We start from the raw sequence: 24486 nt of genomic DNA, 5'->3' as shown, positions 1-24486 counted from the left end.
ACACTTAATTAAAGATAATTTCCTAATCAGCCAGCCTGATACTTGGGAATAAAAAGTACTGGTGCTTAGACTGTTTGAAAAGGAGATACCTTCAAAGATAAACAGCAGAAATACATTGGAAGCTTTTTTTAGGCTGTTGGATGTGTTTGGTAGTAATTTTCTGCTTTCTTATGTTGTTCATGCTATTTTGTTTTTAAAAAGCATTTATTTAGAAATATTTCCTGTACAGTAATGTATTTGCAGACTTTTTTTTTTTCAAGCTGATTCAGCAATTCAGTGTTTGTTGTTCGTCATGGGTGGTTTGTTGTACAATACGAGCATGGAAGATGCTTCTGATATGATCTTTCAGATATATAGTTTGTGCCAAAACTCAGAGCATTCTATGGTTTGTGAATTCAGCATTCAGATAACAAATACAGCAACCTATAAGAGCTAGGACAATAATTTTTCAGATTTTCAAAAATATTGGTAGACCTCTTCGACAAACTCTGTTTTTCACTTACAACTCTGCTAAATCTGGACTCTGAAACTGGACAATTTTGTTAGACATATGGCATGTTCAAATAAGTTGGGTTTTTTCCCAGGAAATTAATTTGTTTTCAGCTGCTTTTTTTTCCATGGATTTTTCTGAAGATGAGATATAGTTCAAGTAAAAAATCACCTCACTTGATACTCTGTGATTAGTTTTTTATATTGATTACTTAAAAACTATTGAAAAACTATTACTATCCACCTTTTCTACTGGCAAATGAAATTATTGATCTTGGTTTATTGCATTTTTAACTTATCTTTGGCTACTCTGAGGGACAGAGATATGTTTTCCAAAGACAAATTCAGTATGGTGGTTTTCTACTGAATTGTGTTTTAGCCATTCAGGGCCAAAGAGTCAAACTTCACATATATATACCTTACCTGTTTAAGAATATTTTTTAATTTCTGTATAAGATATAGAATGTGCTAGTGCAATTAGTCCAAGACACTGCAGAATAGATCAGCAAGCTGCAAAACTAAATTATGTGTTAAACCCATTTACCTGAATAGTTGGTTTTGAACTTATATTTGTAGTCCCAGTGGGGGATGCTACTCTTTCATCTTTGGCATGTAATGCAGTTAGATCTCTTCCTTGGACAATGTTATGCAGCTGTAAATGCTACTGCAACCTATAACCAAACTGATCATGGGTATTGCTACCAGTTATCCATTTTTAGGTGCAGTTTGATAAGCTGCCATGATGACTGAGAAGTCAAATGCACAACATCCTCTGACTGATCTGTAGTTTCTTTGGTGAAAGCTTAATCCATCATTCTGTGATGCTGATTAGTGCTTGTGAAGAAGTGCTAAAAGGATGTTTGACCAGTGGCACCAAAGTATTTTGAGTGTGTCATGGTTTAACCCCAGCCAGCAACTAAGCCTCACACAGCTGCTCACTCACTGCCTTTACAGCGGGATGGGGGAGAGGACTGGAAGGGTGAAAAGGTGAAAATGGGAAAACTTATGGGCGGAGATAGTTTTATAGGTAAAGCAAAGGCATGCACACAAGCAAAGCAAAGCAAGGAATTAATTCATTACCTCCCATGGGCAGGCAGGTGTTCAGCCATCTCCAGGAAAGCTGGGCTCCATCACATGTAACAGTTACTTGGGTAGACAAATGCCATCACTCTGAATGTCCTCCCCTTCCTTCTCTTCCCTCAGCTTATAAACTCAACATGGCATTCTATGGTATGGAATATCCATTTGGCTAGTTCAGGTCAGCTGTCCTGGCTGTGCCCCCTCCCAATTCCCCGTGCCCCTCCAGCCCTCTGGCTGGCAGGGCCTGAGAAACTGAGAAGTCCTTGACTTAGTATCAAAATCACCCAGCAACAACCAAAACCATCAGTGTGTTATCAACATTGTTCTCACACCAAATCCAAAACACAGCATTGCACCAGCTACTAAGAAGAAAATTAACCCTATCCCAGCTGAAACCAGGACAGAGGACTGATCTTTTTTGTTTTGAAGGAACATCTAGCTTCCTGAATCTATCCAACATTGCCAGAAGGCAGAACACTCTGATCACACTGTGTGAGACTGACATCGAGCAAGCTGGATTAAATTTTGTGCTAAATGGAGGCAACCTCAAAGAAGAGTCCCCTCCATGCCTCCTCTGTTTTGCCTCAGGATTAGACCTGAAGGAAGGATTAGGAGCCAGAATCTTAGATTTATATGGGAGAACTATTGAGGAACCACAGGATCAGGTGGGGAAAAAAGGCGGCTTGTAAATGCCTGGTGTGAGAAGACATATGTCTGTTTTATGTGATACACGTTCACAATAATTAGATAAAACTATACCCAAAGCTTTCCCCAGTTATTCAAGTTGTTCAGACAAGGAGAAGCTGTTTAGCTGTGCTTGGAAAGGGAGGTTTGAGGGTTTTGCTTATTCATTTGGTTTGTCATGTTCAGCTGGAGACCAGACTGCTGTGGTGCTCTTTGTATGAATCTTCATGGGCTCAGGATGACCTGAATGTGGTGGAAGCAGAAGCGTATCACTTAGAGAAGTCTGGGAGAAGGGATTGTTTGTGAGATGTTTGCTCAGACAGTACTAGGGACAAATGTTGGAAGTTTTTGAGAGCATGAAAGATAGTTACACTGTTTCCCCCCCCCCCCCCCCCCCCCCCCCCCCCTTTGTATACACTAGGTCACTAAGTGCTTTGTAATATGGAGGTAGCTACACATACTAGGAGGGGTGTGTGTGATTATGAATACTAGAAATGGTTCAGCCTTGACAGCGTGGGCAAGTTTACCCATAGTAATTTGGTAGTCTGGTAATTTCAAGGTAAATTTTAGCCCTCTCTGAGCTCTGTGTTGATGTGCCTGTGCTATTTTTTATGTCTAAGCTTATCTTCTGCTAGCTCCAAAGTGTCTTTACATCCTATCAGTTTTAGGGGGATTACATGCCTAACAAGCTATGAAAAGTAGTTTTGGACCCAGGGGCAAACTCTTTGGCTAGCTGTCTCTCTGTCTCTCTGCCAGTACTGGTCCTGCTTCCCAACATGTATTAGCTGGTTAGGTGACAGCAATGGCATTGTTTAGTAGCCCTGATGGTGCTGGGGTGCAGGGCACAGGGAGAGAAGATCAATTCCTTTCTGCCTTGTTAGAGTCACCAAATCCCAGGAGACCTGCTCCAGGTGGGTAGCCTCACCTGGCCCATTACTTGTTGGTGATACACTAGCCTAAATGTTGCCTAAGGTTCCAAACTCAAACAAAATGAATGAGCACTGTGAACATACTAGAACACACTTCTGAATACAAAGCTTCCTTTCTTTAGTGTAAGGCCCTACTGCGTAGAGCTTTGGGCCAAGGAAAATCATTACCTTTGATCTTTGAGGTGTTGCTGGCTGCTTGAAGTTTTTCAGTTAACATCCAAGAGGGAGGTTTCAGTATTGCAGACAGGAAAGAGCTGCTGGCAAGGCTGCTTTATGAAGTCCTTTGACGCTGAACCTTTCCCTGTCCTTGGCTTGTCAGACCTCATCTGGCAGAACCTCTGCCAGCCTTGAGACACTCTGTGGGAATTTTTTCCTTGCATGCAGGAAGGAGCTTGCCTGAAGTCTTGGTGTGTGTAGTGTCTACAGACTTGATCTGTTGCTACTCTCATTTGCTTATGAATTTGTGGACAATGTTATAGAAGAGCTGTTGGGTATTTCAAGTGTTAACAGATTTGTAGCATTGGTGAATGCCTGTTGATTAAATGATTCGTTTTTTTAATCATCTAAAACATGTAAATCCAAGCAGGCTGGGCAACATGAGTTTTCAAAGTGAATGTACTTTGGAAATACAATTTATGTGACTGATCCTGATGTCGCTTTTTGTTTGCATCGCAAATTTTGCAGTGAAAAACTTAATGCTGGGACACTTGGAAATCGTGGTTCCAGAGGCTATGTTACAGTGTGTTTGTAACAGGCAAGCTTGGTATTTGTAAATGTAACCATTTGCTTTGGGAGATCTGATTCCAATTGTAATCCAATATGCATGTTTCAGTCTTAGGAGAGAGGCAATCCCATTAGCCAGTAACAGTATACCATGTGATATATGAACCCATCTGAAACAATTTGAATGTAAATACCCACAGCAACTGCTCGTGGACTGATAAAGAATAATCTTTGATTGCACTCAACAAATCAATTTGAATTATGAACACAAAATCACTTGAATCTGCTCATGAACGGGAAGGCTTAAATTGAACTGAAGGCATAATTTAATGCAAGGAACTCACACAACATTTGTAAACAGTGATGTATCCTAAGCAGTATCTCCTGCATCTTTTATAGCAATATGCAGAAGTATTCAATAACAAACAATACATAAGAACCAGACTCTAAAGCTTGTCTAAACTAGAGGAAGCAGTATGGCAGATTTACATTTCTACCTGAGCTGGGGTAACGTCGAAAGTCTTGAAATAAATGCAACAGAAACAAGTGTTTCTACAATCTGTGTAGTTCCTGGAGAGAACAGCCTGAAAGGTTTTGAAATTTGTATCAGTGGAATAGGAGTTCTTTTTTACTGCTGTGAAAGAAATTCACCAGTATTAAAGGAGAGATACCCCTTCCAAATACCCTGAATGTTATTACCTAGATTAAAAAAAAAGCAACTTGTAAAACTTGTGTTTTGCTCTCCTTTTCTATATGACTTCTTTTTGTATGTTATTTTTGAAAATGTGTGTTAGTACTGGTCAATGACCTTCCTCCATGGACACATTTAGTTACCAGACGTAAACATGCTGCAAACAGCTCATGCCGTGTGCAGTTGTGCCAATGCCTCCCAACCTTGACAATAATACTTAAGGGGACTGGAAGGGAGGCTGTCAAGGGGCTCCTGCCAAATAGCCTCAGGCTGCAATCTACTGAATGCATCGTGTATGAGTAACCTGAGCTTACTCAGAGTTCATTTTTCCTCTCAACATCATGCTTTCATTTGGAAGACTTGAGAAAAAAGGTATTATCAATCTCTGTTCATGAAATTAATTGTGAAGAGTGTGTTTAAATGTAGTAAATTTTAGGGTTTTTTTTTTTCACTCTGGTGTGTTTCGGGGGTTTTTTTTAGGTTTTTTGTTTGTGGTTTTTTTATTATTATTTATTTATTTTAAATAAGTTTACCCAATGTCAAGGGAATGACAGAGGAAACTGATGCTGAACATACTGTCTCTGGAGATTCTGGAGATATGAAAGTTAAACCTGCCCTATACCAAGGGAATGTCACTGTAGTTCAGGGAGCAATGATGTCTTTTCATCAGAAAAACATTTTAGAGGCAGACTCCAGTAGGAGCCTGGGCTAAAGTAGTAGGAACTCTTATACATGAGAAGGACTCATGTTTCAGAAGATCTTCAAGATCAGAAGATGCTGTTGAATTGTAGCTGCTTTAGAGGAGTATTAGGCCCCTTTTCACAGGAAGCTAGCTCTGTATCTGTCTGGTTTCCTTAACTCACCTCTCAGCAAAAGTGAAGAAGGTGGATTGAAGGTTGCAGCACAGATGTGAGACTGCTACAGTGCTGCACCAGCAGACACATAGAAGCATGTGCACTGCATGCAGACTACTACTTTGAGCAATCTTATTGGCACAAACTGAGGATGACCTAGTTTTCGGTACCTTCAGTGAAGGGTGTCAGGAGGCTTATAATGAATTTTACAGTGACCAGGACACTTAACTGAAAATGTTTGTTCAGAAATAGTAATTCAAATGCAATCTGCTGTCAGTCACAGTTTTTGATGTGCTACTTGTTTAACAGTGTAACCCATCATGTTTCTTGAGGCTGAGATGAAGAGATGGATTTGCACCATGTATCATTGTAATGTTTTCTTAAAGCAAAACTGTGATTAAGAGCACAGATCTCTTAATTTGATGTAAAGGAATATTCTGTAACTTCAGAGAACTACAGCAATGGTGAGGGTGTTTTTGATATGTTTATCCCACCAAAATATAGTGACATAATAAATGGATTTCTTGTCCAGGAGGTCATATCCTAAAACACTTAGTAAAGTGAAATTTTTTCACTGATTAGATACACAGTGAAATTTTTTCACTAATTAGATACACAGGTGTGAGGAAGCCACCATTGCTTCTTCAATATTTGTCAGCCAAGGATAATAAAAGTTATATGAGGATGAAGTTTTGTATTTTTGCGATGTTGTAAATTTTATATACAGCTTTTTAAGATTTATATTCTTTACAGCATATGTTTGGAATACATCACCATCAGGTTAATATGCTTAGGTTCATTTTTTGTTGTGTGTGTGCTGTCCTGAATCTTCTCAGCAGAGTTGTTAAACACCTGTGAAGATTTTAAATTCTTAAAATAGAGTATTTCAGGGGACAAATAGAAAATATTTTTTAGAGGCATTGCATGACACTTGCTGGACTACTATACACTCCTTTTTTTTAATAAAGAAAAAGCAAGGGTATTGTGGCATGATAGAAAACAGAGCTGGTTTTTCAGGAATGCAGACTATAGGAAAGCATAAACCGGCATTTAAAAGGAAAGCCATTAATGAACAGAGCTCTTCAGTGAATTTAAAATCAGGCCTTGAACAGAAAAAGTGTGAGTCTGGAATTGTGATACATTTTTCATCAGAATACAATACTCTGTGACCAGGTTCTTCAGTTACTCCACACGTGGTGGGTTTAATGTTAAATACCGGTATACTACTTTGGGGTATTTCACCGTACGCAGGTTTTTGGTTTGGCAAACTGGTACAGCAATGCACTGAAATCACAATACAAATACAAATTACACTTAGCAGAATATACCAATTGACTATACAGATGAATCACAATACAAACATTATTCTCATTACTAGTCTTTTATGATATGCTCATTGTCGCAATGCTGGGCATTCCCCATTGCTGGGAAGGAATGTGGGCTCAAGGCAGCTAAAGCCTTTCTCTTTCCAAACTTCTCTTTGTTAATTGCTCTGTTCTGATACTGTGTTGGGTTTACCTAGGTATATACTCCCCTATGCTGGTCTAGCTACCTCAGGAAGACACTCACACTCCTTTGCTTAAGTTTTGATTAACTGAGTACAGACATTCACACAACTGGTTGATCCATGCAACTGATATAGCCATTTATCTAAAACAAAGGCTGCCCTCTGGACCCTTTTATATTAAGTTCAGCTTTCTTTGCAATGGTAATGGTCAGTGGATTTTGACTGAACTGGGTGGGAAAGTGTCTGCATAATAATGCCTAACATGTTTTTGGATGCAGACAGAGGAGTAATTTTACATGCATCTAGCTGTGGAAAATTTGGGAAAATAGCCCAAACATTTTTTCCTGGTAAAAGTGTTTCATAGTGAAACAATTTACTGTATTTTCTGCAGAGAAGAGCTCATTGCCACAGTGGTATTTTTCTTACATGTGAATCTCCTGTTTAAAATCTTTTGACCTTTCCTAAAGTCAGTAACAAAGGCTCTGTTGCAGTCACTGGAGGAAGATCTTATACTTAAGCACTAAGATACAAAGCTATGGGACATTCATTTAAGCAATACATCCTCCTGGAAGTACATATTCCATTGGAGTCTAATGTTCACTAATATAGAAACAATTTAACTCAGGCTCTTAGAAATTTTCTCCTTTAAAAATAATCAATTCTCATATATATTTGAAAAATTGTGCTGTTGCAAACAGAGCTGAACTTCATTCATGTGAACATAATTTTGTCTATTTGCCTGGGAATAAGCCTAAACTGTAAATCAGTTGAATAGACTTGGGACTCATTAGGTCTTCATTTATAAAGGATATTTTTTTGGCAGCTCTTAAATAATTTTGTTACTGTAAGATTAATACTCATAATAGAAAACATTGTACATTTCAGCTTCAAGAAGTACAAGAGCCTGTTACATTTCAGCAAGTGAAACATAAATGCCACAGGTCAGATACAGTTAAAACAATTATTTTTTATGCCATTGGCTTATTTTAGATAATCACTACAAACATTACCATGTATAAGGTGCAAGTGTGCATTTGGACTGATGCATACATATATCTTCAGGTTCCTCTTTCTCTCCAAAGCAGAAAAGTAAATGATGCCTGAAGTCTCAGATTTTTATAGCTAGGGTTTATCAATGGAGTTACATTTGCTTTCCTGTGGTGTGAATATCTAGTCCCAAATTAGGAGAGCATTGTCCAGTGCTGCCCTTCTAGCAACTGTCACCATGAAATACTTGGGAATAGTCATCTACTGATGCGTGCAGTGAACTGATGAGGCTTGAGGCTGTGGAGACAGTCTTGGAATTCCTCCATGAAGAGCCATTGAAACTCATGTCCCTCAGAGCTTCTTTTTTCTTACGGCTGGTGTGGGTGTTGTCTCCATCATTAGTGTCGAACACCACTGTCATGCTGGACTCCATTCTGGACACAGCGTATAGGCTGCTTTGCCGGGTGGGATGAAACCTGGCTGACTTGAGCTCTAGCTCATCATAGCTGGACACCTCAATGAAGGGGCACCAGCGGAAAGCTCGCTTGAAGCCAGCTCGGAACCTGGGAGGAAAGATGCTTGGTGAAAGCCTGTGCTTGCGAGAGGCAGCCACAGGTCTTCATCTGAAAACCTATACTATGCTGAGTGGACACTAGCTCAACTAATTGTCTTGCCTCTAATCCTGCTTGTGGTGAAATCAGTGGAAGTTCACTTGACTAAATTCTGGGTAGGATAAAAAAGATAGTGGTAACATCTCATTTCTGTTTCTGACTTTCTATATACTTTCCATGCATTTTTACATTGGTGTTTTCCTGATACTCAATTTCCCTTCCTTTGCCTGTGCTTAAAGAAACAAACACCAGCTTTCATAGCACTGTCTTCACAGAAATTGTTTTGATTTGGCCTATGATGAAATCTGCACCTTTTTAATTTTCTCTTGGCAAGAATTTTTTCTCTAAAGCACCATCCTGGCTTCCAAATTCCAGTATCCCTTCTGTATTTCCCTCTCTGACAGAGATGCTTAAATGGGAATGATGTAATGACTAATAATTGTTGATACAAAATATTTGGAAAATCATTTGTAATAATGAAAGAACATCCTAGGAAGTTAAAAACTGGCTGTGAACAACGTAGAAATGGGAATTCTGAGGCTTTAGCACATTAGTGCTTGCAATATTCATACAGTACGATTTTATTTCAATTCAGAGGCAGAGATTTAATATAAATACTTTTTTGTGTGTGTTTTTCCAGAATAGGTTATATATATATTAGAAAACCAACTTGCTGTGTGACCTGAAAAAGAGCACCTTTTCACATAGACCTAAAACTTATCAGACTTTCTCAATTGTCTTGCTTCTTTTTGTTTCAACAATCAGCTGGGTTGTTTATTGTGTCTGTAAGCCTTCTGGAGCAATGATTCAGCTACCAGAGTGATGACTGCAGATACAAATTTATCTGCATAAAAATGAGGTTTTCAGTGGAAGTTGGCTGATCTCACAGAAGTAACTTTCTTTCCTCCTCATTTTTTTAAGTGAACCACAGAGTTGTCACATGATGAAAAATGAGCAGGTAGCTTGCTATGCAGCATTTCTCTGTTTATATGCAATTATGAAAAAATATTGAAAGAACCTCTGATGGAAATGGATTTAGTGAAGGAAATTGTAAAAGCTTAACAACTTTAGATTATTATTTTTTGTCTCACCTTCTACCCTCTTTCTCATTCAGGCATGTTTTTTTCTTCATCTTGAAATAATGCTCTCTTTATCTAGATACATAAATAGTATCCTAATTAGCCTGGAAGATGAGGCTAGGGGTAGGTGTTATAACTCTGTCTGAGACTAGATCCAGCAGCAGTAACAATACTGCACAAATTGATCTGACTCCCAGCAACAGGCTGTATTTTCCTCCTGCATGAAAAGGAAGTAGACGTTCCAGCTTCTTGATTTCAATATTGAACTTAATTACAAGAAAACTTTCACCAGTATTTCATTCTTGCATTAAATTCTGAACAGAGTGACCTTCAGTCTGTCTCCAAATTGTGAAGTTTTTGTTGATTTGGGTTATTCTTTAATCTAGATGTTTAATTTTGCAGTGTATAAGTGTCAAAATAAGCCACATCAGAGATAGTATTTTTTTATGTATAATGTCTTTTGTAACTCTATCGTAATAACTTTTTGAAGAAAATGAAAATATTTTAAAGGTTTTCTGGTAGTAATTGAGAACATGTGAGGACTGAATCTTCCTCACCTTTGATTTTACAGACACCGGATACCCTTTGAAATCTGATTTCTATTGAAATTAACGGGAAATTTGCCATTTGAATTAGGACTTATTTCTGGCATACTAAAACTATACCTCTTTTTTAACAGTTGTAAATAATCAAAAAAGGCAGAAGGCTGTATGTAATCAGGCATTATCTTGACATTTCAAAAGACTATGAATGTTAAGCATCATAAGCTACCCTCATCAAGGAGGCAGACTCCAGTGTTTTTACACCAATAAAAACAGCAGGATTCGGTTGCTTCATTTTCTATATAGTCTCCTTTTGACAGGTGTTGCATGATCATAAGTGGGGTTTTATAAGTATGTAATAAAATTGGTGTAAAGCTTGTCAGCAATTAAACTTGACACTGTCTGCTCATTCAAAAGAGATTCTAAATAATATTTAAGATTACTTATTCAATACCAATTCATACTGACTGAGTTTGTGAACTAATTCATTGATTTTGGTGGTCTTTATGTAGTAATACTAGAAGAAATACTGAAAAATAGAATGGCCAGGATGACATTTATTGCAAAACTTGTCCTACAAGCTGAAACGAAAAACATGCATTCATTCTGCAATCCAGTTGTCTCAAAGTGAAAAATATCTGTAAAATCTCACCAAACTCAACAAATGAAGTGCCTTTGAAATTCAGAGCATAATACATTGCTATCAAACAGTACTGTAAATTAGTATTGAGTAATGAGAATATAAATATTTTTTTTATTACCCTGTTAAAGACCTCAGAGCTCAGTAGAAATCTAATGGTGAGGTATAAAATACACAATAAATCACATTTTATATTATATTCTTCCAGCATTGCAAAACAAATTTGTGGATACAATCAGGTAGTGACATGCAGATTGCACTGTATATAGCTAGTGACTGTCTTTACATCTTTATTTTAATGTTTTGCAAGCCAAAAAATATTAAACTGCTATAGATTTTAAAGTTTGCATGTGGAAACAGGAAGGGTTGGTTTCTGAATACTGAATTTTGCTCTGAAATTTTAAGTACACCAAAATATTTACTGGAAGTGTGCATTTGTTGTTTCAAGATTCATTTCAAGTACAAACCTAAAGGAAAGGGGTTTTTATGTTTGGTTTTCTTTCCCACTAACTGGAAACTATTCAAGCAAAAACTCTTTGTCTTTTATCCCATTTAAATCATTTATATTCTCATTGAAGTTATGCATACCAACTGTTTCATCACCAGCTCTTACCTCTTATTAAGGCAACAGTAGATAATGGGATTGTACATTGTGGAGCTCATGGCAAGCCAAAAGCTGGCCAAATAGATTTGCTGAATGTATTTCCACCGATTTAATTGTTGGTAGATCCCAGTAACTATGAAGTAAATGTGATAGGGCAGCCAGCAGATGGCGAATGTCAGCACAACCACAATCATCATTTTTACCACCTGAAAGAAGGAAGTAATAATGCTATTTAATAATGTACATTAGTCTTTTTTGTTTGGACTAGCATTTCAACGTCCATTAATGATTTTCTTACATTTGATTATTAGAGTTAGTCAAATCAAAGATGAATATGTGATATAATTTTCTTTTTAATCTGACTGTTAAATTTCTAGTCTGTTGTTTGTTTTTTTTTTTTTTTTTTCTTGGCTGGACATCCTCCTTTTCCTGAGAAAAATAACATTAAAATGTTCTCTAAATTTATTTGTATTGATTCTTCCAAGTAATATACTTGCTTACTTATATTTGGCTATCTAAAATATTACTTTTTTCTCTACACCCAATCATGGAATAAGATTGCAGGGTGTACTGTTTGGACCTCATTTTGGCCTTTATTGACCCTGGTGTCTTTTTCTGTTGTGGTCTGCAAGTATATTCCTTGTCCTCAGCTATTAGATGTGATTTGAATAAACAGTAAGTTGTAGGAAATGAGCAACTGTAGTATCCTGTTTAATTTCAGAGGCTAACAATTTCCTTGGCTGGTGATCATTATTTGTTGTTTTCTGCAGGCATCATAACATCTGTTAGCTACCATAGTTTCCATTAGGCACAAAGGAAGAGAAGCTCCATTTGGTGCTTGACATATGAGAAGAAAAGTTGCAAGTCATATAATACTTTCACTCCTGTCTTTTTCTCTTCAGCTATGCCAAATGCTAGCCCAGCTACCATTTTCAACACAGTATGTCACATGTTTACACAACAGATTTTGTTTTTGTAGGTTAAATGAAACTAGACATGATAGATCTGTGCTGGGAGGTCTCTTGTTCGTTTGTACTGTGAATAGTGAGGAATAATAGGGATAATAGGGTTTGCTATCAACAGTTCCTTTCATTTCTCTGTACAGGGTGCTGTTTCCTACTGTCAGTAATTTTGTCAGGGAAAAAAAAAAAGGAACTGAAATTTCTTATACCTACATGCCTTAGGTTGATATTTTTATAAAATTTCAACTAATATGATTAAATAATTTTACCTATAAATGTTATGGTGTCATGCTTAATTCATACTACAACTTCCTGTGGGAAGAATAAAGCAATTTTTCATTTAATATTCATTTAATATATGGCACCAGTTTACAAGCTTTCCTGCTGTATGGGACTGTACTGTACAAGATTTTGTTTATGAGAATACTTATTATTACTGATACATATAATAACTTAAAAGATACAAAAGGTGCATCTGTCTACACATGCAATGACATTATTAATATTTGGTTCTTCTAAAGCATTTTTCATCAGTTAACTGTAAACCGTTGCAGAGGGAAGATCAGTATTATTATAAGGGAAGGCAACACACCAAAGCACAGTATCACTTTCACCTTTGGTGACTTTATGCCGATATCTGGGACCGTACTGTATGTGAGGTGTTTTTTGGAGTAGGGAAGAGGTTGTGACTATGTGTGAATAGACATTTCTGGACTAAATTATGTATCTGAAATGATGCCATAAAAATACATTGTCAAATCACAGACTATTGTTAAATGTCATGCCTTTTCTACTCCTTTGGATATAACTTCCGCTATTCTTCTGCTGAGGATTTATGTCTCTGCCTTGCACACGTTGTACAGGTAGAAGACTTAACTCCATAGTTTTATCACAATATTTAAGCTCACTGTCTGCTGATTTACAGATGTGCTTTCCTTGTTACTGTATTTTTATAACAGTCGGGAATTGTAAGTATTACTTTAACACCATTCAGGTTTTCTCTAATTTCAGAACAGTTGAGTGTCTAATTACTTGCCTTGATACTTAATTAGCAAGTCTTGTAGTAACAGCTGTGTATGTGAAATTGTTCCTAGAATTATTTGTCATTGAAATAGCATATGTACTAAATTGAGGGATATTTGTCTCCAAGTTTTCAAACGTACTAAATTGAGGGATGTTGTTTCCAAGTTTTCAAACTGTAATCAGGCAAATCCATATTTACACCGAACATTTAATCTGTGCAGTCCTTGAGAACTGAAACAGTAGAGCTTTCCAGCAATAAATGTAGTTGAATCTGGTTGAACGCTATGTCACTCATGCCCCAGAGCTGCTAGAAAAAACAATAAGATTACAGGTTGCCAGTTTGGCATTCAAAATTATGTTAACACCATTTTCAAAAGAAAATTATTTGTCTTTTTTCTAACATCCAAATTATTATTGGCTAGTTTTCTGTGTTATATTAAAGGACAAGGCAAGCAGTGCTTCAAGAACTTACTTAAAGGTCTCTGAAAGCTAATAAACCTTCACAGTCTGTACAAATAATAATTTTTTTATTTCAACTGCTGCACTCAAAAATTAACACAAATTAATTAAATTTTGGTTTAACCCAAATGCAGTATTTCAGGTTTTCTTCAGGGAAAGAGAAATCCCTAAATAACTGTTTACACTATGACCCAAATAAATTCCTCAACTAAAAAAAAATTTTGTCACAATTTCAGGCAATTCAATTTGTATTTCAAATGTTTTAATTTTTGTTTTAAGTTTTAAAATGAAAAATGGCAAATCACCAGAAAAATTACAGCTTTTCTGGCAAGGCTACTGTTTTGTTTAAAACAAAACATCCATCTTTAAAAACAGTGAAATTGGCATAAAATTTTCTTCTTGCTGTTTCTGTCTGGAAATCCATGATTAAATATAACATCATCATCATCCTGAAAGCTGAAATTTCTGAAGCAAATAGTTAAACTAGACAACAAGCAAAAGGTGATTTTAGATGACCATTAGTGTTTGATTTAATTTGTGAAGTAACAAATCACTGGAATGACAGACAGTAAAGCACACTACCTTCTTAATTATTCAGGTTTGCAGCTGTTTTACATAAATTAAAAAAAATACCTTAAAAGTTAAAGTATCATTTTTCTCTCAGATAAGCCTGCATCAGTCTGAGTTTCAATGAAGTGAAAAGCAATATACTGATATATATCTATTTAGGGGGAGACATGCAATGGGGTTTCCTTATCATGTGTAAAGTGTTTTTTCCTAGAACAAAAAAGTGCTAATTTTTCCAGCAAAAAGAGACATTTAACAGAAGTCAAAGCTGTCATTCTTCCAAGAATTTATGAAGTACAGTGCACTCATTGACATATTACCTAAGGAGAAGATAAGTGAGGTGTTGCAAGTCTGTGTGGCATAAAATTGTTTGAAACGGGGCAGTTACAGTTGAATATGAAGACAACTGCAGAAATTATGGGAAGAATCAGAAAGCACTAGTCTGTCCTCGTTTCATCAGGTAAGGATGAGTATGTGTTGGCAGAAATGGAGGAAAAGAAGAATAAAAGGAAGCTGAAAAGGAGGGCGATTATTCCCAATTTCCTTTCCTCTTTCAGAGACAGGCACACACACCAAGTAAGGCCCTACCATACAGTATGGTTGTAGTTCTTGTCTATACCCTTTGTCTTTCCAGTGTTATGTTTTATTTCTTGATCATCTAAATAACTGTGAACAGAAACAGATTTCAAAGTCTATAAAACCAGGACACCTTGATTTTACTTGGCATAACCCCTGATGAATGGGTGACAGTAAACGTTTCAGGTCAGTTAGGGCACAGGGAAAATAAGTGAAACAGGCCAAGTATGTATTTGCTGCAAAAGCCTGATTGTGTTGTCCCAGTACACTGTGATGTTTCACTAAAAAATTTCCAATGACACTTTGCAGGTTCAACTGCAGAGTATAAAAGAAAGCCTGTTTTGATTTTTTTTTTTGAGTTCTTAGACCTGTGGCTCTGACAATACAAAGTTCTTTTATTTTGTTTCTTTTTAATATGCCTGTTCTGCTTTATTTTTTTTTGAGGTATTGCTATTTTTCAATTGTTTTCTCCTCTGTTCTGTGTTGCATAGAATTCATTAATAAGGGTTTGGTCTTGTACATTAGGAAACATTTCTAAAGCAACCAAACCAGAAAATTACTGAATTCAGCTGTGCTTAATGTCTAGCTCTGTTCCTGCCACCATTTCACCACAGAGCTTTCCAAAATGTGATTGGTGTGAACATCACCAACCTGTGTCCCAATGGCACTGTTTTCCCTGGGTGTTCTGCTCAATCTCCCTTTGTGTACTATGGGCAGCATCACCAGAGGAAAGGTGGTTTTTTTTGTTTTAGGAATTTTGTTAAAATTATATGTACTAAGTCTCTCAATTGTGCAATCTTTAGGCAAATCTTGAGGCTAGATTTGGAATATGATGGAAAATCAAAGTATTTTATATTTTTATTTTCATCAACATGTTCTGCCGATGTTGATGTACTTCTGCCTATGTCTATAAAAAATTATGTGCTTTAGAGTCTTGCCTGTTCCTTTAAATATTTCCTCTCTCAGTGAGAAGCATTCTTTCTTTAATGAATAGTATGTAATGAGGAAAAAATGTATTTAAAAGAACAAAACAAGTATTGTTCTTTGCAATTGGAGTTTGCAGGTTTGCCTTTGTTGTGAAACCTTTGAAGCAGTAAAAGTGAAAAGGAGCTACTAGATTCTGCTACAAGTGGAAGGAGCAGCGAATATGTGTGTTCGTCCCGTCTCTTCCCACCCACCACCCCTCCCGTTTTTATATTGCATGAAAAATAGCTAGAAAAATGAATCTGACTTATAATGTAGCATTGAAAACAGCTCTTGAAAGATTAGGAATAAAATACGCTTTTCTGAGAGACTCAATTGCTGCTAGGGGGCTATAGCAATTCACAATTCAAGGCATTGATTTGCCATTAATACCTAAGACTTAGGCCATGCAATCACTTCCTTTTCAATCTGCTCTGCAGCTCCTTATTGCCTTTCTAAGTCATCTTTGATATTGCTACTTCTGCAAGGTCAGGAATTTGGCTTCTGATTTCATTTGCACCAATATCACACACTATAGCTTCATCAGTTTCAGAACTTTTACTCCTAGGTGTTATGTAGATGTAAATGAAAAGCAAATACTTTAAGAACCCATACAGTGTAAGAATGTCTTTTTTTACCTGGTCATGGATATTATTTGTCCATGAATACAATGTGAACACAGTTCAGAGAGATCTCTGGGAGTCAAAATGTATTTCTCTTTCTGATCTGTGCTCTTTTGGAAGAAGTAAAATACCATACTAACATTGCACGAAGTATTTCTCCTAACATGTTAGGATGCAATCAATAAATCCATTTCCCAGGCTGGGGAACATACATGGCACTTGCACACTAAGCATCAGAGAGAAGGAAACACCGTTGTCTTTTGCTTCTCCACAAAGCTTATTTGGAGTAACCTATTTATCTTTTGCAGGAAAATTAGGATTCAAAGGTAACTTACTGGTACTAGTACAGAGGTAGGACTGAGTTCTGAGATACCAGGTGCTGTGGGTTTTCATATAAGTTGGCAAGCTCAGGGATTTTAACCCATAGAAAGAATATAGCTGAAGGAGATGCACATTTAGAAGGAGAAAGAATCAGAAAGCTTTGAAGTCTTTCAGTCAGGTAAGGTACTTGTTAACTCCAGTGCTTGACAAATAATTTTATTCTTCTAAGTTACACTTCCCATCTATTTTTTCTCAATTGCTTAAAATAAACTGGTTTTCATTTCAGTTTTCATAATGCCTTGCTGTGGACAGAATTCACAATCACTTTGTTATTTAAGCTGTAAAGTTGAAAAATATATTCTGTTCCAGTAGAAAGTAGCTTTGGATCAGATTGCTGTCTTACAAATGCTAAAATGTGGTGTCACCTCCCAAAGCAAGTCTTAGATACTGTAATTTTTAAATGATGCTTTTCTAATGTTGCATGGAACACAGCTTGACAGTGACTTTAAGAGTCTCTCAACATGCCAAGAAGTGTAAGTAGCATAAAAAGTTTGTTCTTTAGAAAATTAGTCCAAGTGGCTGTTGTGGGATTAGCATTACTGGATATGGTTATCCACCTGAAATCTAGTCCTGAAAAAAGGGGGAAAGCTGATCTAGTGCTTTTTTACTTAAAATTCACGCCATCACTTATTTTGCAATAGTTTCCTTCATGACCTGGAATGAGTGATGGGGTGCACATCACTTCCATACTGCCAAGCAGGGATGAGATTTGGTGTGGGGAAAACAAGAGTCATATCTTCTTTTGTTTTCCCAATAAGAGTAGTTGGTTCTTAAGTCTACTTTCTGCCACAATTCTGAGAATGTTCTAGGACCTTTAATTTTCATTGAAGGCTCTCCCAGAACCTTGCCAATGTTTTAAGACTCGACTTTTCCATATAAGACTTCAGATGGATTGACATATGTATATTTTTTTTCTCTTGGAAACTAGACCTTATATTGAACAGTGGAATAAACAAAAAAGGCTATGCTGAATTATGCCAATTAATTATGCAAAACCATCCTTTCACAGTATTTGCTTTCTGTGGGCTCCTATCAATGGAAACTGCTCTCTTGAAACTAAAATGAGATGAGTACCTTTGCTTATCTTCAAAATAGGAGCAGGGACTCCTATTCCATATGGAAAGCCTAAAGTCTTTTGGCTTGTTTTATTTTCAGTTTATTCACTTAGGGGAATTAAATAAGTGATTTATATAATTGAAAACCATTCTAATGTTTACCATATTTCTCCATAATTTTGGCACAAAAATTTCATGGGAGTGAATGCAAATTATTTAATACATAGTTTGAAAAATGTCTTTCTTCTCTTTTCTGTTGATGAGAATAAAACTGTGTTGCCTGAAGGTGAAATTAATTATTTCTGGACTGTATTTGTTTAAAATGCATGGCAAAATTCTGCTCAGCAAAAAAACAACAGTTAAAGTTATTTTTTTATTACCATCATAATTATGGATTTGCAATGGTAGTAACATCTTCCCGTTCAAAGGCTGAAGCAAAAGTGTTTATTACCACCTAAAAAACCTCCCAACAAATTAATGATGTCCCTGTCCCCCAGTGTATTTTAATTTACATTGAGTTTAAAGGAAACTGTTGATGTCAGTGATGCTTGAGGTTTATACTTTGCGTTTGATGCACTTAGTTTATTTCAGTTATTCCACAAATGACTGTACAAAGTGATGAACTTATTAGAAGTAGACTTTTAACACACATACAGAACATTTTGGAAATATGTAGGCAGTAAAAAAGTGGTATATGCGCTGGTCAATTATTCTTGCTAAAAAGTATCAGGAGTGTCATTGTCCTGACAGCATCTGCTATTTCTGCTTTTGTACAAACATTTTAGCATGGCTTCAAGTATTAAAGTATACACACTACTTGACCATAATGGTCAACACACTGATCATTACTGCACTGGTTTGACAGTCTCGTGGAATAAGGTATAAGCTGACCCATGCTGAAACTGTTTCCTAGGAAACCTGCTCTAAAGGCTTCAGAAATAAATGAAACTCTTTCTATCCACCCCAGAAAATGAGTAATGACATAATAGTGCTTTGAATAGGTTGTTTACAATGTTGCAGTACAGAAACTTCTGAAGCATAAAGTACTTGAGTTAAAGGATTAAATTTGTTAGGTGAAGGTCTCAGTAGACGTAACATAGACACCCCTCTGTGTGTATGCGATAATTTTCACCTGGTTCTAAGAAGCACGTTTGGAATATTGTAGGTTCTCTGCAGTTCAGCTCCTGCCACCATTTGTGAAGTCTCTGGGCTGTTTCATCTGGTTTCCTCTTTGTAAGTTTACACTGCAGCAGGAGTTTAGTGAAGTCTCTAATGCCACGTCGAACGGAAATAGTCACGTAGCCTTCAGCTTTAGCTCAGAAAAAGTTGTGCTGAAATTATGTTTTCTTTTTACATTAATAGCAACATGTAACGAGTGTAAAAGTGTGTAAGTGCAACACTGGGACCGCAGTTCTGCTGAATATACAGCTCTCGGCAGTGTAGTTTTCCAAGCTGACCTGTGCCAGGTTTCCTGGACTTCTCGCCACACAGGTGTTGGGCACCATTCCAGAAAGCTCAACAGACTTCAAAAGTCATGCTAAAATCAATCTGTTCATGATTTCCCTACAGGGACTCGATGAGGAAGTAGCTCCTTATGAGCTCTCTCTTACCTGTGTGTATGTATGTATATATACACACATGGAAGGCTATGCGTGTGGCCGCTATTTTGTATGTATAAGGGGATGACTTTGACTGCAGATTAGATGAGACAAAAACAGAGACAACAAAAGACCTTTTGAGGTTTTCAAGATTTGTTTGTATGTGTTGGTGAAAGAATTCTCTTAGAACTTAAAGAACAAACTGTCTTGAATGTAGGATATTAAGGGTTATCTGTCTGGAGGGTCACATCTAGAACTTGGGCAAAGCTATGCAGAGGAAATGAGGGCTGTCTCTAAAAAAACCAGCCAACTCCACAGTTTTAAACATGGAGATCATAATCTCCATGCTTAACATGTAAATTCTGAAAACAGGACAGATATGGTTTTCATTTTTCTTTCTGGTAGGTATCTTGGGTTTCTTATTAAGGAATGTGAATAGCTCAATTCAGCAATGCATTTAAAACCACACTGAGTTCAGTAACAGTTGAGCAGTTAGTTGAAATTTTTGGTCCATTTGATGCAGTGTTACTTCCATTCTGAAAAATGAGACATTACTAAAGAGAAATTTTTGCCCTAGGACTGTGACTAGGCTTAATATTTCACATGAATTTTCTGCCACAAGGGATGAGAAATACTGAAATACAGAGGAGAAACATCACAGAGATTATTGGTGCACAGTCCTGAGCCTACTCACTGACCATACGGAACCAGTCTGTTAACTCTGCCCCTGACCTGGAGCTGTTGCCAGCCGTTCTATAAGAAAGTTTTAAGCATAAACCATATATCAGTCTGTCAGTAAATACTTAACATTTGCAAGGTTTATTCATGGTATAAAGCCATTTTTAGACTGTACTGTTCTTTTACTCCCCTGTGGTTGCTACTTGAGGCATGGACACTGAGTGTGGAGTGATGTTTTCACAGTTCATAGCTGAGTTTTAGGGAAACTTGAGACAATGAATGGACGCTGGTACTGCTGCTGAGTGTGCTGTATCTATTTGGTAGACAGAGAGCAAAGCAGGGCAGCTTCCACTGATTTCATTATATTTCACTGTTTTAATGCTGTTCACAAAATGATCAGGAGGTCTGACTTTATTCTTACCTCAATAGGAAAACCTGTTCAAAATGTGGGCAAATTATTAAAAAGAGAACAAATTCCCAGAAAATAAAATCCAGAAAAGGAGAAAGGGTGATGCTTGGTTTTCTGAAGTTCTAAGCCCATGAAATAGCTCTGTAAAAAAATATTTTGGCTTCAACATGCAATGAAAATAATTCCACAGTACCTCATGTCCCAGTCTTTCCCTGGGCAACTGCTAAGCATGTGAAGAGTGAGTCTACAGAATGAAAATCATGATACACAACATTAAGAATTACTTTGCTCATTCCCTGCGTTTTCAGTAGGTATTCAGTCCGTATACTCAATAACAGGAAGAGTTTAACAGAACTTCTTAAAAATTAAAAAAAAGATTTCTCAGATTATTGGTTATGTTGCCTCGTAGTGCTGGAAAAAAGCCTCTCTGTGTGTATATGTTTAAGGAGGGGGTCAGACATTATCATTAATGTGTTGATTGCGCAAGAAATTAAGAATTTAATTAATTGTAAAGAAAAATGCCCAAATCAAGTTTTCCTGTCGCTACTTTGTATTGCTGAGATTTTTAATAGCTGTGGGAATGTATCACTGATTAAAATAGGAAAAGATATCTTCTGCTAGTGTTTTCACTAGGCAGATATTTGTATGATATTCTGGCCTTTATTACCCTTTAGAAGCTTTTGTTAAGCTTAGAAGAATATAAGGTTAAAAAAACCTCTGTTCTGCAAGCTTTTAACTGTAGCAGCAATTACTTGCAAGTAGTGACTTTTACTATTGTGTTAATAGCAATCTGGTAAGTCTGGCAGGGTATCTGTTTTTATGGGTATGGGACAACTGCTCAAAATATTACTGGAACACTAACCTGTGCAGTCTGGTTCCATAATCTGCTTCACGACCAGTACTGACTCACCCGTGCAGAGCCAGAGAAGAATAACAGACAGAACTGCCATCAGTGCTTCACAGGAAGCATGCTACATCCCCTGGTGTAACTTCATCTACAGTGTTACAACACCAGTTTTAGGCATGTGTAACAGTTGGTGACATCAAGCTCCAGCTTTATTAGGATTGGTTTGCATTTACCACATTAACAACGATATTTCCTACTTCCCATAAATTGTCAGACTTAATGGTATCATAGTAAGAGGTGCCCTGAAGCAGAATCGGAGAAAACCTGTCTTTAGCTATTTGTGCAAGTAACTTTTACCTGTTGCATTTCATTACTAAGCATGATTTGGGAAACACTTACTGGAAAGGTAGTGGAGAGAAACATTTTTTATTAGAAAGTATTAATACTAACCTTTCTCCAAATCAGGAGATACTCTGTGTCAGTCTTGAGGTCGGTCTCATTTAGTGTATTTACTCTGAGGAGTTTAGTACAGGAGAATAGGAGCATGCCAAATATGTTTGGTGAGAACACACTTTTGTGCAGCTTTGCTGTGACAGAGGCATAGCAGAGGAAGAACTTGGGAACTGCAGGAGCAGAAATGCGACTTCGAAGTGCTAATCGCATACTTTGTGCAGTATCTGTCGTGCTTGTGTTTCTAAGTGGGGTTGTGACAGTGACAGATATCACAGAAACTGCTGGATTGGTACTGTGCTAGTTTTGGGATTGTTTGGCACTGTTCTTCCATAGGTAAGATCATACTTGGAAAAATTCTGTGATTTGCTGAATTAAGAACTATAAACATTTTTTGCTGTGGGTTGTGGAATGAACTGTTGTGAACAAGTGAGGAAGGTACAGATGTACTGATTCATTATAGCATGACCAGTTCATCAGTTTAATGAAAAGAATAAATGAGATATTAAGATGTTCCAGATGAGGCATTTTCAGCGGAGACAGGAAAGTGTTATTACCACTGTGCAGGACCATGGTGAGACTTCATTGCTGGTGTTCCTTGTCTGGTTTTGGTCACTTGTTGCATACAGATGTTGTTACTTAAAAGAAGACCAGAAGCACTTGTTTAATTAATGTAATGAATGTAAGTGAAGGCTGAGATAGGATATGGCTATAAAAACATCTGTAGAGGTGGCACTAGTGAGGGTTAATAGGTTAATTAGTTAAGCTAACATAAAATAATGGCATAAATAGAGCTGTACATAAATAAATTTAGCCTGGGAACTGGAACTCTAGGAGCGGTGAGATTTTTAGAACACTTTCCATTACAGGTAGCAATCCAGAAGGCAAACTGGTTTTAAGATGGAGATTTGAGATGATATCAGAGGAATTCAGTTAGGGTTGACTGTGATGACTCTTGGGTTCTGAGACTGGTTCCTGTCCTGTTTTTACTTACCATTTTAATATTGAAAGAGACAAACTGACACTCAAGGACAAGTGGAGTGTCAAGAAATAGAGAAAGCTCTGGACACAGTTCAACATCTTCCAGTGTCTGGAAAACAAGGCACAGGTTTTCTTTTGGAGGAGCCCTTAAAAGCTCCTGAGAATTCCTTCTTCCTGAGTTGTTTTTTCTTTAAGCAAGAAATGTGACAATGTCAAACACTGCCACAGATAAAACTGGTGTTTAAAACCTGTTATGTCTCTTTGATACGGAAATCTTCAAATGGATTTTATTTCTAGAGTAGTGTCACAAAATACATAAGACTAGGTGCAGCTAACCTCAATGGACACTGATGTGGAAGTATGAAATTGTAAAGTTAGACTATTTTTATGGTAGGGAGGACAAAAGGAGAGTTAGAGCTAATCACTTCAGAAACTTTTAGTTAAATTCTTTGTATTTCACATAGAGGAAAGACATTGTCTGAGCATAACAAGCTGCCACTTCAAGTGGTATTTTTGTCACATCTTTATCTGCCTAAGAAATAAAACAGTGGACATTTCCACTTAAGCACTGGAATTATTAAAAGGCATTTCTGGTTTATTTTGGTTGTTGACTGACAAAAAAGCAGTGGAATTTATGGAACTGGTGGTAGCTGGGGTAAATTGTCCTTCAACCTGATATTACTCAGTCTTATTGCTTTCTGAATGTGCTGAACAATGCTTGCTAAATTTATGAATGGCTGCACTGAAGTATAGCTGTGATTTTCCACCATGATAAAGCCTTGGCTCACAAGGTGCTCATAATGCATCAGCATTTAGGATAAATGACAATTTAACTGTAGCTGTATGAAATTTCAGATACTCAAACAATATAGCTATCCATACAATATAAGCCATAGTACTATGTCTGTTAGATCAGTGAGACCATTTGTTCTTAAAATAGGGTTTAATTCTCCAGCTCCTCTTCTCTGTTGCCTGTGTTCTAGTGTTCCCCTATCTTTTTCTCTCCATTTTATTTGCATTGTCATTCTCTGCAGAATTGAAGACTATACCCATTTACAGAAAAGAATTAGTGATGTACAGAAAAATAACACAGGCACCTATTTTTGGCAGGAGGTATATGTTATGCATGACAAATTGAATTTCTGTATTGCGCTACCCCATGACAGAATGGGTAGGTGGTTTCATTTATCACTCTCAGAAATGTAGAATCAACCAAAAGGAAGGGGTGCCTTCCCAGGAGGAAAGGGCACGTGCCCTTTTGTGTATGTTTGCACGGTTCTGGAGCGGGCTTCTTGTCACTTGTAAGCAAAGTGCTCTTGCATCACCATGGCAGTCATTTTTGTTCATGAAGCATAAGCACAAATGAATCTCCCAGGTGGAAGCATTCATGCCCCATGAATAAATAAGTAGTGGGAAAGGCACGATGGCAAAGTAAGTCTCTTTTGCAGTCTGCTGTTACATGGCCGATTTGGATGAGCTGTAACCCAGATGCCT

General features: G+C 37.0%; 1 protein-coding gene across 1 annotated transcript in view; it reads right to left on the bottom strand.

Moving 5' to 3' along the window:
* Positions 1-2658: 2658 nt before the first annotated feature.
* Positions 2659-24486, bottom strand: part of TACR3 (tachykinin receptor 3) — a 65206-nt gene continuing 43378 nt past the window's right edge. The window contains exons 4-6 of the mRNA XM_080379712.1: positions 11430-11626; positions 6037-8507; positions 2659-6001 (exon numbers count right to left, since the gene is read on the bottom strand). Of these exons, the coding sequence (XP_080235838.1) occupies positions 8168-8507; positions 11430-11626 (537 nt within the window). The 3' untranslated portion in view covers positions 2659-6001; positions 6037-8167. The remainder of the gene's footprint in view (positions 6002-6036; positions 8508-11429; positions 11627-24486) is intronic.

Source organism: Falco punctatus (genome assembly GCF_963210335.1).
Source record: "Falco punctatus genome assembly, chromosome: 1".
In the NCBI taxonomy this organism is placed as follows: domain Eukaryota; kingdom Metazoa; phylum Chordata; class Aves; order Falconiformes; family Falconidae; genus Falco; species Falco punctatus.
This window is presented reverse-complemented; position numbering and strand designations above follow the sequence as displayed.